The sequence below is a fragment of the Anabrus simplex genome, chromosome 5 (assembly GCF_040414725.1).
Source record: "Anabrus simplex isolate iqAnaSimp1 chromosome 5, ASM4041472v1, whole genome shotgun sequence".
NCBI lineage: Eukaryota > Metazoa > Arthropoda > Insecta > Orthoptera > Tettigoniidae > Anabrus > Anabrus simplex.
The window spans coordinates 69,459,090-69,473,305 of record NC_090269.1 but is presented as its reverse complement, the minus strand read 5'-3'; the positions used below and the strand labels follow the sequence as shown (position 1 = coordinate 69,473,305).

General features: G+C 44.0%; 1 protein-coding gene across 1 annotated transcript in view; it reads left to right on the top strand.

Annotated features, from left to right (window-relative positions):
• Positions 1-886: 886 nt before the first annotated feature.
• LOC136874418 (mambaquaretin-4) overlaps positions 887-14,216 on the top strand; it is an 83,364-nt gene continuing 70,034 nt past the window's right edge. The window contains exon 1 of the mRNA XM_067148051.2: positions 887-963. Coding sequence (XP_067004152.2) covers positions 921-963 — 43 coding nt within the window. The 5' untranslated portion in view covers positions 887-920. The remainder of the gene's footprint in view (positions 964-14,216) is intronic.

Genomic DNA, 14,216 nt, shown 5'->3' with positions numbered 1-14,216 from the left:
GATAGTGGGTTCGAACCCCACTGTCGGCAGCCCCTAAGATAGTTTTCCGTGGTTTCCCATTTTCACACCAGGCAAATGCTTAATTAAGGCCACGGCCGCTTCCTTCCCAGTCCTAGCCCTTTACTCTCCCATCGTCGCCATATGACCTATCTGTGTCGGTGCGACGTAAAGCCAATATCAATTTACTAAAATTTTACTAGAAAATCTATTCTGCGTCCTGCTTGTCTCCTCCACCCACTTCCTGATTGTTTTTAGTCCGACAATGTATTCAAAATCTTCCTGGTCAATCGGTTTTCATCCATTTTCACTAGATGCCCATTATTATTATTATTATTATTATTATTATTATTATTATTATTATTATTATTATTATTATTATTATTTAACCTGAGTATAATCCATGTTACTACATCGTGATTAACATCATATAAACAAAATTATTAAATTATAATGAAATAAATATTTTGCCGATTTTCGAATAGTTCAGTCCTCAGCTACTTCTAGGCGAGTTCTCTTGATTGCGTGTATGAAGTGCGCTTCTGTCAAAAGACGTACTGGCGCAGACCTGTGACATATTTGTACCTTTTAATGCTAATCGACTAGCAAAATGTATCATACACGGGTGAATGGGCCTATCCAGTAACTCTACATAGCTCTTGTTCAATGCTGTATACACCATACTCTATTGACGTTATTGTTGAATGCAGATCGATACGTTGTAACATAAAGCATTGGGTCGTGTAAAACAGGCCACCTCATTCGGAAGGAACTGGCTGCTCTAATAGTAGTAAGGCTGTGGGAGTGGTTATTACCCCCACCAATGAGTCATTCCCCTTTCACAGACTGCGTGGACAACACAAGTGTCGACAGTCCCGTCTGTGTTTATACTCCTGGCTGACGTCTTCTTGTTCCGAGTCGCAATGAATACATGCACCGCATTGACGTTTGTCGTCCTACTGGCAGGTGAGTCTTTTATTGATTCTCTGGCTGTAACTTAGTATTCCGTACGTGACATGTGGGTTTTGGAGTGTTTGCTTGCTTGAATTTGACGAGTTCAAAACAAAAATCTGGATGATAATTTCTGAAAGTAAACTTCATTTTACAATTACATGATCTATTGTCTGACGACTATAATAATAACGGCAATAATTGCACAGTTTCTTTCTGAATCTTGGCGGTAGTGTTTGGAACAGTTTTGATTACAACTGAAGATGGTCAAATATGATAGGCTGAAACGTGTCCTAATGTTTTAGATAACTTTTATTATAATCAACACGATTCATATTGAACAGGTGGACCTATTAATAGCCACGGTGTAGGGGTAGCGTGCCTGCCTCTTACCTGGTGGGCCCGGGTTCGATTCCTCGTCAGGTCAAGGATTTTTACCTGCATCTCAGGGCTGGTTTGAGGTCCACTTAGCCTACGCGATTACAATTGAGGAGCTATCTGACGGTGAGATGGCGGCCCTGGTCCAGAAAACCAAGAATAACGGCCGATGTGCTGACCACACGACACCTCGTAATCTGCAGGCCTTCGGGCTGAGCAGCGGTCGCTTGGTAGGCCATGGCTCTTCGGGGCTGTCGCGCCATGGGGTTTGGTTTGGTTTGGTTTGGACCTATTAATGAATTCTTATACAAGAATTGAATCTCTGGTAATAAATCTATCAGTGGTAGGGAAGACTCTACTACGAAGAACTTTCTAGTTCATCAGGAGTAGATGAAAAAGACGATTACTCACCATTGCTCAGGAATCTCCTTCCATCAAGTTGGATGGAACAAAAGGTATGCCTACCTCCTACCCATACGGAGAAACGGGCGATCTTGAAGTCTTTAAACAGACCAGGAACGGAATTAGGCAGATCCAAGGTGAACTTCGTCGACACGGAGTTGCGGGGTATTACTGTACAGATGTCCGGCTCCATGGTTAATTGGTTAGCGTGCTGGCCTTTGGTCACAGGGGTCCCGGGTTCGATTCCCGGCAGAGTCGGGAATTTTAACCACTATTGGTTAATTTCCCTGGCACAGGGGCTGGGTGTGTGTGTTGTCTTCATCATCATTTCATCCTCATCACGACGCGCAGGTCGCCTTCGGGTGTAAAATCAAAAGACCTGCACCTGGCGAGCCGAACCCGTCCTGTGATCTCCCGGCACTAAAAGCCATACTTTTTTTTTTTTTTTTTTTACAGATAACACCTCCACATCGTTGTATTTAGGGTCCATGAAAGGTACAATGCATAATTGATTCTAGAACTCTGAACGCTCTTGAAGTGGTTAGATATCATTTGAGAACTGCTTGAATCCTCCTCTACGAACAAATCCAGTAGAGTGGTTCGTACTTTTAATTATTCTTGTTGGCCTCTTCTCAATTATAGTACTCAGCGTTATCGCCGCCCTATTTTTTTATTTTATTAATGGCTCATCACAGCTGCTAACTTGACTAGTTACACATTGAAATCACGAGATATAAATATCAACAAACTAACCTCAATACCAAACCAAACCCATGGCACTACAGCCCTTGAAGGGCCTTGGCCTACCAAGCGACCGCTGCTCAGCCCGAAGGCCTGCAGATTACGAGGTGTCGTGTGGTCAGCACGGCGAATCCTCTCGGCCGTTATTCTTGGCTTTCTAGACCGGGACTAATCTCAATAAAAGTATCAATAATGGAGGTTCCCTTACCCAAGTAAATGAAAAATATGAAAGGAACTGGCGTATGACTTTTAGTGCCGGGAGTGTCCGAGGACAAGTTCGGCTCGCCAGATGCAGGTATTTTTATTTGACTCCCGTAGGCGACCTGCGCGTCGTGATGAGGTTGGAATGATGATGAAGACGTCAAATACACCCAGCCCCCGTGCAAGTGAAATTAACCAATTATGGTTAAAATTCCCGACCCTGCCGGGAATCGAACCCGGGACCCCTGTGACCAAAGGCCAGCACGCTAACCATTTAGCCATTTTTTCTTTTTTTAATAATTTTTGAGCATTTTCCTTTTTTGTGCTCTTTTAGCATTTTTTCTGACTTTTTCATTCTTTACTTGTTTTTTTCCGTTTAAGGACGACACACACAGGCAGTCCCCGAGTCAGTGGAAATAACCAATTAAGGTTAAAATTCCCGACTTGGTCGGGAATCGAACCCGGGGCTCCGTGAACCAAAGACCAGCACACTAACCATTTAGCCATGGAGCCTGACACCCAAGTACAGTAAATGATCAACCAAGGTAGTCACAATGAAGACGGTTTTCAATCTCAATGAGGAATTAAGAAAATAAACACTCTCTCTCACCCTCAATCAATTTGATGTTACGGTATATATCTGCATTTATTTTGATATACGCATTATTATAACCCTATTCGTGGGTATTTTCCTTGTGTAAATAATTCAGCTCCCTTCTTGAAAGTTTCTATTATTTGTCGGACTGCAATGAAACCATGCTGTAATAATACAAACAAGCAAATATATTACACGTACATGTACGTACACTGACTGACAGAGCAAATGCAACACCAAGAAGGAGTGGTTCGAAAGGGATGAAAGTTGGAAAAAACAGAGACGGCACGGACGAATAATTGATGTTTATTTCAAACCGATATGCAGGTTACACAATGCGCACGGCATCGACGCAGTAGGATGTAGGACCACCGCGAGCGGCGATGCACGCAGAAACACGTCGAGGTACAGAATCAATAAGAGTGCGGATGGTGTCCTGAGGGATGGTTCTCCATTCTCTGTCAACCATTTGCCACAGTTGGTCGTCCGTACGAGGCTGGGGCAGAGTTTGCAAACGGCGTCCAATGAGATCCCACACGTGTTCGATTGGTGAGAGATCCGGAGAGTACGCTGGCCACGGAAGCATCTGTACACCTCGTAGAGCCTGTTGTGAGATGCGAGCAGTGTGTGGGCGGGCATTATCCTGCTGAAACAGAGCATTGGGCAGCCCCTGAAGGTACGGGAGTGCCACCGGCCGCAGCACATGCTGCACGTAGCGGTGGGCATTTAACGTGCCTTGAATACGCACTAGAGGTGACGTGGAATCATACGCAATAGCGCCCCAAACCATGATGCCGCGTTGTCTAGCGGTAGGGCGCTCCACAGTTACTGCCGGATTTGACCTTTCTCCACGCCGACGCCACACTCGTCTGCGGTGACTATCACTGACAGAACAGAAGCGTGACTCATCGGAGAACACGACGTTCCGCCATTCCCTCATCCAAGTCGCTCTAGCCCGGCACCATGCCAGGCGTGCACGTCTATGCTGTGGAGTCAATGGTAGTCTTCTGAGCGGTCGCCGGGAGTGCAGGCCTCCTTCAACCAATCGACGGGAAATTGTTCTGGTCGATATTGGAACAGCCAGGGTGTCTTGCACATGCTGAAGAATGGCGGTTGGCGTGGCGTGCGGGGCTGCCACCGCTTCACCGCTTGGCGGCGGATGCGCCGATCCTCGCGTGCTGACGTCACTCGGGCTGCGCCTGGACCCCTCGCACGTGCCACATGTCCCTGCGCCAACCATCTTCGCCATAGGCGCTGCACCGTGGACACATCCCTATGGGTATCGGCTGCGATTTGACGAAGCGACCAACCTGCCCTTCTCAGCCCGATCACCATACCCCTCGTAAAGTCGTCTGTCTGCTGGAAATGCCTCCGTTGACGGCGGCCTGGCATTCTTAGCTATACACGTGTCCTGTGGCACACGACAACACGTTCTACAATGACTGTCGGCTGAGAAATCACGGTACGAAGTGGGCCATTCGCCAACGCCGTGTCCCATTTATCGTTCGCTACGTGCGCAGCACAGCGGCGCATTTCACATCATGAGCATACCTCAGTGACGTCAGTCTACCCTGCAATTGGCATAAAGTTCTGACCACTCCTTCTTGGTGTTGCATTTGCTCTGTCAGTCAGTGTATATCATAAGTCTACTTACCTAGTGTTACCCAAACAGACTTACAATCCTACAGAAGAAAGAAAATATGATTTACTTACTTCCGCAATTGTAACACTGATGATTTTCACAACACGGCAGGGCATTGCGTAAGTCACGAAACAATCATGACTACATAGTGCCAACCTGCAAGATTAACAGTAACTGTAAGACGTTATATCGGAAAGTAGGGTCCCTAAACTGTGTGGTTAGCGACACTGAATGGAACAAAACAGTTAGAAAGTAACTCTAGATCACTACCTTCAGTACTAACAAGGGAGAAAGGCTAAGTCTGCAAATGGTACCAAAGTCGTGGCAAGACAAGGTTAGGTTACGTTGAGAACGAATCTTCCTCCATTTGAACCGAACTGACCTTTAGAGGAGGTAAAGTTGATTTCCTTTTCGGAGGAGTACTTGCAGATTTTTATTACTTCTTATGCATCCTAGTTTGGATTCTATCATCATCATCATCATCATCATCATCATCATCATCATCATCATCATCATCATCATCATCATCATCATCTGTTTACTCTCTAGGTCCGGCTTTTCCCTCGGACTCAGCGAGGGATCCCACCTCTACCGCCTCAAGGGCAGTGTCCTAGAGCTTCAGACTCTTGGTCGGGGATACAACTGGGGAGAATGACCAGTACCTCGCCCAGGCGGCCTCACCTGCTATGCTGAACAGGGCCCTTGTGGAGGGATTGGAAGATTGGACGGGATAGGCAAGGAAGAGGGAAGGCAGCGGCCGTGGCCTTAAGTTAGGTACCATTCCGGCATTCGCCTGGAGAAGTGGGAAACCACGGAAAACCACTTCCAGGATGGCTGAGGTGGGAATCGAACCCACCTCTACTCAGTTGACCTCCCGAGGCTGAGTGGACCCCGTTCCAGCCCTCGTACCACTTTTCAAATTTCGTGGCAGAGCCGGGAATCGAACCCGGACCTCCGGGGGTGGCAGCTAACCACTACACCACAGAGGCGGCGTTTGGATTATATAACATACGAAATGAATGAAATATGACCGTATTAAAAATGCTGCGTTCTTCAATTAATGCCAACTGCAATATTAAATTCATACCCATTCACAATTCTCTTACCCAGTGAGGCCCGTGTGTAAAAGCTTTCATCTTAATTTAAATTGTATTCACCAACAACATTATCTGGGATAACTGGTATTATCTCGGTTTTAAGTTTTGCCGGAGATTTGTTGACCGATAAAATGGCAAATCTAAGGTAATAGCCTTCCAAGATGGCAGCTCGTAGCCGGCTGGAATACCTAATTGAAGGATAAAATCACAGCGGCGAGTAACATGATCAAGATTATGCAATTAATAAACGTCCTCGATGGATATAAGAACGTGCGACACATTTCCAGGACTACAACGGCTCTGATATTCAGACACATTTTACGTTATCTGAAGCTTCCGAACATAACCTGGAATTCCCAACACATAGGTAGGCCTAAGGTAAATTCTCGAGTATAGCTTATATCTTGTACGGTACATGACTGGGTGACTTTTTAATGAAGAATTAAGAAATACTGTGTTATTTTTAGAGTGATATCAATGTGTAGGCTATAATTTGCTTTCTTATTCCCTATGTTGCTAACGCTTTCTGCCATCGAGTTCAATAACAATTCGCTCTCTTGGAAAGTCATATTAGGCTTCTTTCTTCGTTTCTGCTCAATAGCGGACATAATTTATGCAAATTATTTGCAAACCCCGATTGGAATCAAAAACTTGTTTACATATCGATAGTGGCGGCAGTACGTAGGCTAGTCATTTGTTTTCCGTGCGTCACTACGAAAACATTTGCGGTTCAAACTCAGATTGAAACGGAATCTTCGTTTTAGTAAACCCAGATAACACGAACGTACTACGCTGGCGTAGCAGGGGGAGAGGTGATACTCCCACGCGGCGCGTCCCAAGTGGCGGATAGTGGGATCCTAACCGGCTTGCCGGCGGACTTGAGCGAAATAAAATAGCTCTCGCGGACCGAACACAAAACCCCTGTGGGTGGGGAACGCAGACGAAGAATACACCCACGGTATCCCCTGCCTGTCGTAAGAGGTGACTAAAAGGGTCGACTAAGGGATAAAAAAAGGGCGTGCGGCCTCCGAAGAGGCCTAGTGCAGGTCTTTCGCTGACGCCATATAGTCGATCTCCGCGTCTGGGGCCCTACCTGTCATGAATTCTAATGATCAAGACGGCACACACACCCAGCACCCGAGCCATCGGAATGAACCAATTAAGGTTAAAATCTCCCGACCCTGCCGGGAATGTAACCCGGGACTCCCTGGACCAAAGGCCAGCACGCTAACCATTTAGCCATGGAGCCGGGCGATCACGGGATGATCGAATTTTAGAACCATGAGACTATTTTCAATAGGTACCACCGCGCGGGGAACACCATGGACGCTTTTACTTGCGAGTAGTACCACTATGTTAGGTACACAATAGGTTTGTGATGAGTAGCGACAGTGTGTGCTTTCGGCTTTTACAGTACCTGTGATTAGTACCACTATATGAGCGACACCATGGTTCTGTCTTGCTTATGATTAGTACCCAATATGTGAGAAACACCACGGGATACTGCGAGTCCCTGTGATTAGTACACTTATGTGATGAACATCAAAAGTAGACTCGCGGTATTCCACACATTATGGTACTAGTCACATGTAATACAGACCCCTTTAGACTACAAGCATCTTCTATTCAGGATTGTGCTTTAGAAGCAGTCCCTTGGTCAGGGGTCCAAAATCCAAGTCATTGGTCCCTCATAATGGTACTTATCGCTAGGAACGTAGAACCATGCTATTTGACATGTTGCGGTACTAATCAGTTTCTGCGAATGTGGGGCAATGCGGGTCGGATCCACTGATTCTTTTAAATTCATATCCATCCATTCATTCTTCGTCCTCACGTTTTGAATTCTGGTCAGTGGAGGATTTTGGACTTTAAACTGTCGTTATATTTCGTCTCATTTGGTACAATTAGAGGCCGATGACCTAGATGTTAGGCCCCTTTAAACAACACGCATCATCATCATCATCATCATCATCAAACCGGGAGAATACATTCTGTGGTGAATACGGAAGTGAGCCTTATCCGAGATAATGACATTATCTGAGTTTTGGAAATCGAAGATAACAGCAAAAGTATCTGACATTGCTGAATACGAGCCTGAATTTGAACCTTAAATTTTTCATACTGATGCTCTGAAAACAAATGAGTACTTGCTGCCGCCACTATCGGAAAGTAAACAAGATTTTAGTTACATTCCGTGTTTCCAAATAATTTATCATAAATTATGTCCGTTATTGAGTAGAAACGAAGCAAGGAGCTTAATATGACGTTCCAAGAGAAGGAATTGTTACCGAATTTGGTGCCAGAAAGCATTAACATCATAAAAAGTAAGAAAACAAATTATAGCCTATACATTGTATATTTCACTCAAAAAATAAGGCAATATTCCTTAGCTCTTCATTAAAAAATCGACCAGTCGCCTACCGTAGAGCATTTAGGCCTAAGCTACAATCGATTATTTATTTTAGGCGTATTTTTGTGTTGGTAACTCCAGGTTATGTTCGATCATGGATAACACTGACAATGTCAAAGCTTTAGATAACCCGAAACGTGTTTCATAATCAGTGCCATCGCAATCCTCAAAGTATGTAGTGCGTTCTTTTTTTTTCCACCTAGGACGTTTTGCTTTTCTCTTTCATTTTCAGTTAGCCATCTACGAGCTGCCCCTTAGATTTCCTGTTTTATCGGCCAACCTTTCTCCGCGAAAATATCAAACCAAGATAATACCCGTTATCCGAGATAAAGTTGTTGGTGAAGATAAATGTAACTGTTATTTTGGTTTTCCTCAGCCTTAAACCAAGATAACAGCTTTTACTCCTCGCGGTAGTGAATATGAGCCTTAGTGAAGTTTACATGGCAGGGGATTGGCACTTTGACTGATCTGGCTGAAATTCTGGGTCGGGTGCCCTTCCTGACGCCAACTCTCTGTGGAGGGATATATCTTTCTATTGTGGTTTGTAGTATAATGTGGTAGATGATGAGACGTGTATACAAATCCTCAGTCCCCGAAGAGGAGGGATTGAACATTCGCAGAGCACTAGAATCACCGGAGTGGTCAAAATGACCGCTACACATTTTCCAGACTCAATTCTGACTACAGTTTTTATTGTAGGATATTGGGCTGCAGTGACTTTTTATTGATTAGTGGTCAGGAAAATCCATATTAAATATAATTAAATTTGCATCATTGGATTTTTGTCATTTTGACCGCTGTATTAATTATCATATTCAAATGTACAGTATTATAACACATATCTCTCGTTGAGATGCAATCATCTACTTATAATTATCTTATCAACAACGGTAATCTTCAAAAACACAACAATGGAACTCGGATATATTACGAATTGTACGAGCATTATTTTCGCTGTGTCTCCGGTAGTTTTATCATTCGTCAGCTTGTCACAGCACAGTAAACATGGTTGCTGAGTCTATTTCTTGAAATTCTTGAAGATATGTCTGATGCAGAATGTGGTCCGGATATAAAGGACCGAAAAAGAGAAAATGCATACATAGATTACTACCAATCAGGTGATAACTCGGAAAGAAGTGATTCAGATCACGCTAAAAACCGGATTGTTCAGACTGAAGGTAAGTTGATATTAGTATTATTATAATTATCAGCATAAGTTTGATGAAATTCCTTGATTTGTACCGTATTCAAATTATAATGATGCCTCGTATAGGCTGAGTACTGACGAGTTTTCAGTTATTTTATTACAGCCGTAGAAACAGAAACCCGTAAAGCATGGTATCATAGGGGACGCGACAACCAAGGTAAAAGCCTTCCATGGCCAGATAATGCGCCATTAGGTACTGATGGCATCAGGGAATGGACTGTACAAGACTGGGAAGATGACACCTGGTTGGATTGCTCGCCATACCCCCTTGAAAGAAAATCAAGGACTTGCTCCATATTCAAAGCGGCATGTTTCTGAAGACAACGTAACGAGTGCGTGGCGTCTTTTTATTGACAAATAAACATCGAAACGCCTAAAACAATGTGCAGAAACAGCGGCAAAACGATAATGAGTAACCGTGAGTATGGGGAACGAAAATATAATAATTTCAATTGCAGTCAAAATGACCGCATCGGTGGTTCCAGGTATATAATATATTCCGGCGGTTCTAATGTTAAAATCCGCGGACCTGTCGGGCGTCGAACCCGGGACTCGCGGAACTACGCTGACAGTTCTTGCAAGGAGGATTAATTATAATTAAGTTAATTGTTAAGTTAAGTTGGTAAGAACCCAACTAGAGTATGGTTCCAGTGTTTGGGACCCTCACCAGGATTACTTGATTCGAGAACTGGACAAAATTCCAAAGAAAAGCAGTTAGAATTGTTCTGGGTAATTTTCGACGAAAGAGTAGCGTTACAAAAATGTTGCAAAGTTTGGGCTGAGAAGACGTGGGGGAAAGGAGACGAGCTGCTCGACTAAGTGGTATGTTCCGAGCTGTCAGCGGAGAGATGGCGTGGAATGACATTAGTAGACGAATAAGTTTGAGTGGTGTCTTTAAAAGTAGGAAAGATTACAATGTGAAGATAAAGTTGGAATTCAAGAGGACAAATTGGGGCAAATATTCATTTATAGGAAGGGGAGTAAGGGATTGAAATAACTTACCAAGGGAGATGTACAATAAATTTCCAATTTCTTTGAAATCATTTAAGAAAAGGCTAGGAAAACAACAGATAGGGAATCTGCCAACTGGGCGACTGCCCTAAATGCAGATTAGTATGGACTGATTTGATTTGATTTAAGGTACTTAAGTACTTCCGAATCGAATGTATGTAGTGACCAATAATCGCGATGTTTAGATTCTCTAAAACATTTATCGTCGTAATCATCCTTTTATCATTCACGAAGCATAGTGTATTAACTCATTATTTAAGTTGTCATCTTTTAAATTCTTCGGGGGTTACCTTCTATTCATCTCCTATCCCTTGAACGCCTCCACCCGATAAGCATTAATTTCGAGCATTGTGAATAAATGGTAGGAGACTCGCGGTATGGTTGGCACGTTCAACAGACATGAATACGGGAATTCTTTCACGAGATAGCTGGAAGACTTGGATGAAAATTCGTCAGTGGCCGACACAACGTGTAGTGAATGAGAGAGCGGTCATTCTTAGCATTCCACGAATACTCATGTTGGCTATGCGAATTCCTTCCATAATTCATGTTGATAGGAATCAAGTGAAGGTGCCCGGTGCGGAAATGACTTACTGTGTGGAGATGTTACACAGTACTCTTACCTCTGCATGCAGAACACCAAGTCCTCAGTATTTCAACAGAACCATCCAGCACAAAATTAATTGAGTGGCTGCGTAGTTAGTTGGCTGAGGGCACGGCATCTATGTTTAAGGTTACAGCATCGACCGCTGGTGCAATGGATTCGCATGTTTGCTAACGGTTTTGTGTCGCACCGACACAGACAGGTTTTCTGGCGGAAAAATTCTAGGATTGTGAATGAAGCGACCGTGGTCTTATTTAAGGTATATTCCAAGCATTTTTCTGGTGTGAAACGGGAAAACACGGAATACCATATTCAGGGCTGCCGACGGTGGGATTCGAAGTCACCATCTCCCGAATGTAAGCTCACAGTAGGTGGCCCAAAACTCCGAGGCCAACTTGCTAGGTTGTCTGTACATTTCTTTTTCTTCGTCTCGTCATTACTTGCTTTCCTATCCTTCTTAATCCGTTTACCGTACAGGGTTGACTTTTCCCTCGGACTCAGCGAGGGGGTCCCACCTCTACTGCCTCAAAGGCAGTGTCCTGGAGCGTGAGACTTTGGGTCGGGGAAACAACTGGGGAGGAAGACCAGAACCTCACCCAGGTGGCCTCGCCTGCTATGCTGAACAGAGGCCTTGCGGGCGGATGAGAAGATTGGAAGGGATAGACAAGGAAGAGGGAAGGAAGCGGTCATGTCCCAATGTCAAGTACCATCTCGGCATTTGACTAGAGGAGAAGTGGGAAGCCACGGAAAACCACTTCGAGGATGGATGAGGTGGGAATCGAACCCCGTCTACTTATTTGACATCCCGAGACTGAGTGGACCCCGTTCCAGTCCTCGTACCACGTTTCAAATTCCGTGGCAGAGGCGAGAATCGAACCCAGGCCTCCGGAGGTGGCAGCTAATCACACTAACCAGTACATCACGGAGGCGGACCTCATCATTATTATCAGCATAAGAGAGAATTAGATTTTTACATTTTCGTAATCCTTTAAAGTTCGGTATATAAATAAACTCGTGTCCTCGTCCTGTGGTGGTGCAGCTCTTTTCAGGCACACCCCCAACGGAGGTGAGCTGCATGTACCATTTTAACCACATACCAGCCCTTCTGCAGTTATTTAATTTTTAGCAGTACCGAGAATCGAACCCGGGCCCCCGAGGACGGCAGCTAATAGTGCTAACCGTTATGCTACAGAGACGGACAGTTCGGTGTATAAGCCACTGTGAATTAACAAACATCTCCATGTGCGACGATGTATTTACTTATTTTTCATTCTGTCCTTTTTGCCTTGAATCGGGCGAGTTGGCCGTGCGGTTAGGGGCGCGCAGCTATGAGCTTGTATTCGGGAGATAGTGGGTTCGAACCCCACTGTCGGCAGCCCTGGTGATGGTTTTCCATGGTTTCCAATTTTCACACCAGGCAAATGCTGGTGCTGTACCTTAATTAAGGCCACGGCTGCTTCCTTCCCATTCCTAGCCCTTTCCTGCCCCATCGTCGCTATAAGACCTATCTGCGTCGGTGTGACGTAAACAAAAATTGTAAAATACCTTGATATATGGTTATATACTCATGTATTACTCTCTTTCTAAGACTATCCTAACCTTCATAACCGGGCCTATTAGTCTTCTAGATTACTATTTTCCTACATTTGCCTCACGCAACACTACTACGAAAAACGAACAACTTCCAATAATAATTTTCTGTGAATTGCAGGCGTAGTCTAATATATCAACGAGGTTGTAAGTAAATATTACAGATCTCTTCAGACGGTTATGAGAATATTTAGGGGATATAAAAAGGATGTAAAAGAGGAGGGGGGGGGTGCGGGTTCGTATAAGTCTCTGGTACGACACCAATTAGAGTATGGTTCGAATGTATGAGATCCACATTAGATTTATTAGAGAACTAGAAAAATATCCAAAGGAACGCAACACGATTTGTTTTGGGTGATTTCCGACAAACCGAGCTCGATAGCTGCAGTCGCTTAAGTGCGGCCGTTGTCCAGTATTCGGGAGATAGTGGGTTCGAACACCACTGTCGGCAGCCCTGAAGATGGTTTTCCGTGGTCTCCTATTTTTCACACCATGCAAACGCTGGGGCTGTACCTTAATTAAAGTCACGGTCGCTTCCTTCTCACTACTAGCCATTTCTTTTTTTTTTTTTTTTTTTTTTTTTTACCTTTTTCGTACAAAAGAGTACTCTTATGAAAATGCTGTAAACTTTGGGCTGGGAAGAATTGGGAGCAAGGACTCGAACTGTCAGTGGAGAGATGCCGTGGAATGACCCTAGTAACTTAAGGGCAGATTTTAAAAGTATGAAGATAAATTAGGAATCGAAGAGGACAAATTAGGGAAAAATATTATTTTATAGGAAGAGGAATAAGTATTGGAATAATTTATCGAGGGAAATTTTCGATAAATATCCACGTTATTTGAAACCATTTAAGACAAGGGAATTAATTGAAAGGGGACATCCCACCTGAGCGGCAGTCCTAAAAGCAGATCAATGATGATTGATTCATTGATTGATTGATTGATTGATTGATTGATTGATTGATTGATTGATTGATCATTATCAACATCCTGACCTTTTTCCCAATATCTAGGGTCCGACACTTCGTGAGGGTATGGCCCAGATTCGAATTTCATTACCTGTGAGTATTACCTGTCAAATACCATGGTTCTACTTTCCAAGCGATAAGAACTATTATGAGAGGCCGATGACCTATATTTTGGACCCCTTTAGCTTACAAGCATGATCGATTCAGTATTGAGCTATTGAAGCAGTCCCTTGGGCAGTAGGTATTACTATTGTTTTCCGTCAGTTTCTGAGACTGAGGCACTGCGGGTCGTCTCCACTGATTGTTTTAACTTCATATTCATCCGTTCATTTTTCGTCCTCACGCTTTGAATTCTGGTCAGCGGAGAATTTTGGATTTTTGTTTTGTCATTGCATTTCGTCTCATTTCGTACCATCATGTGC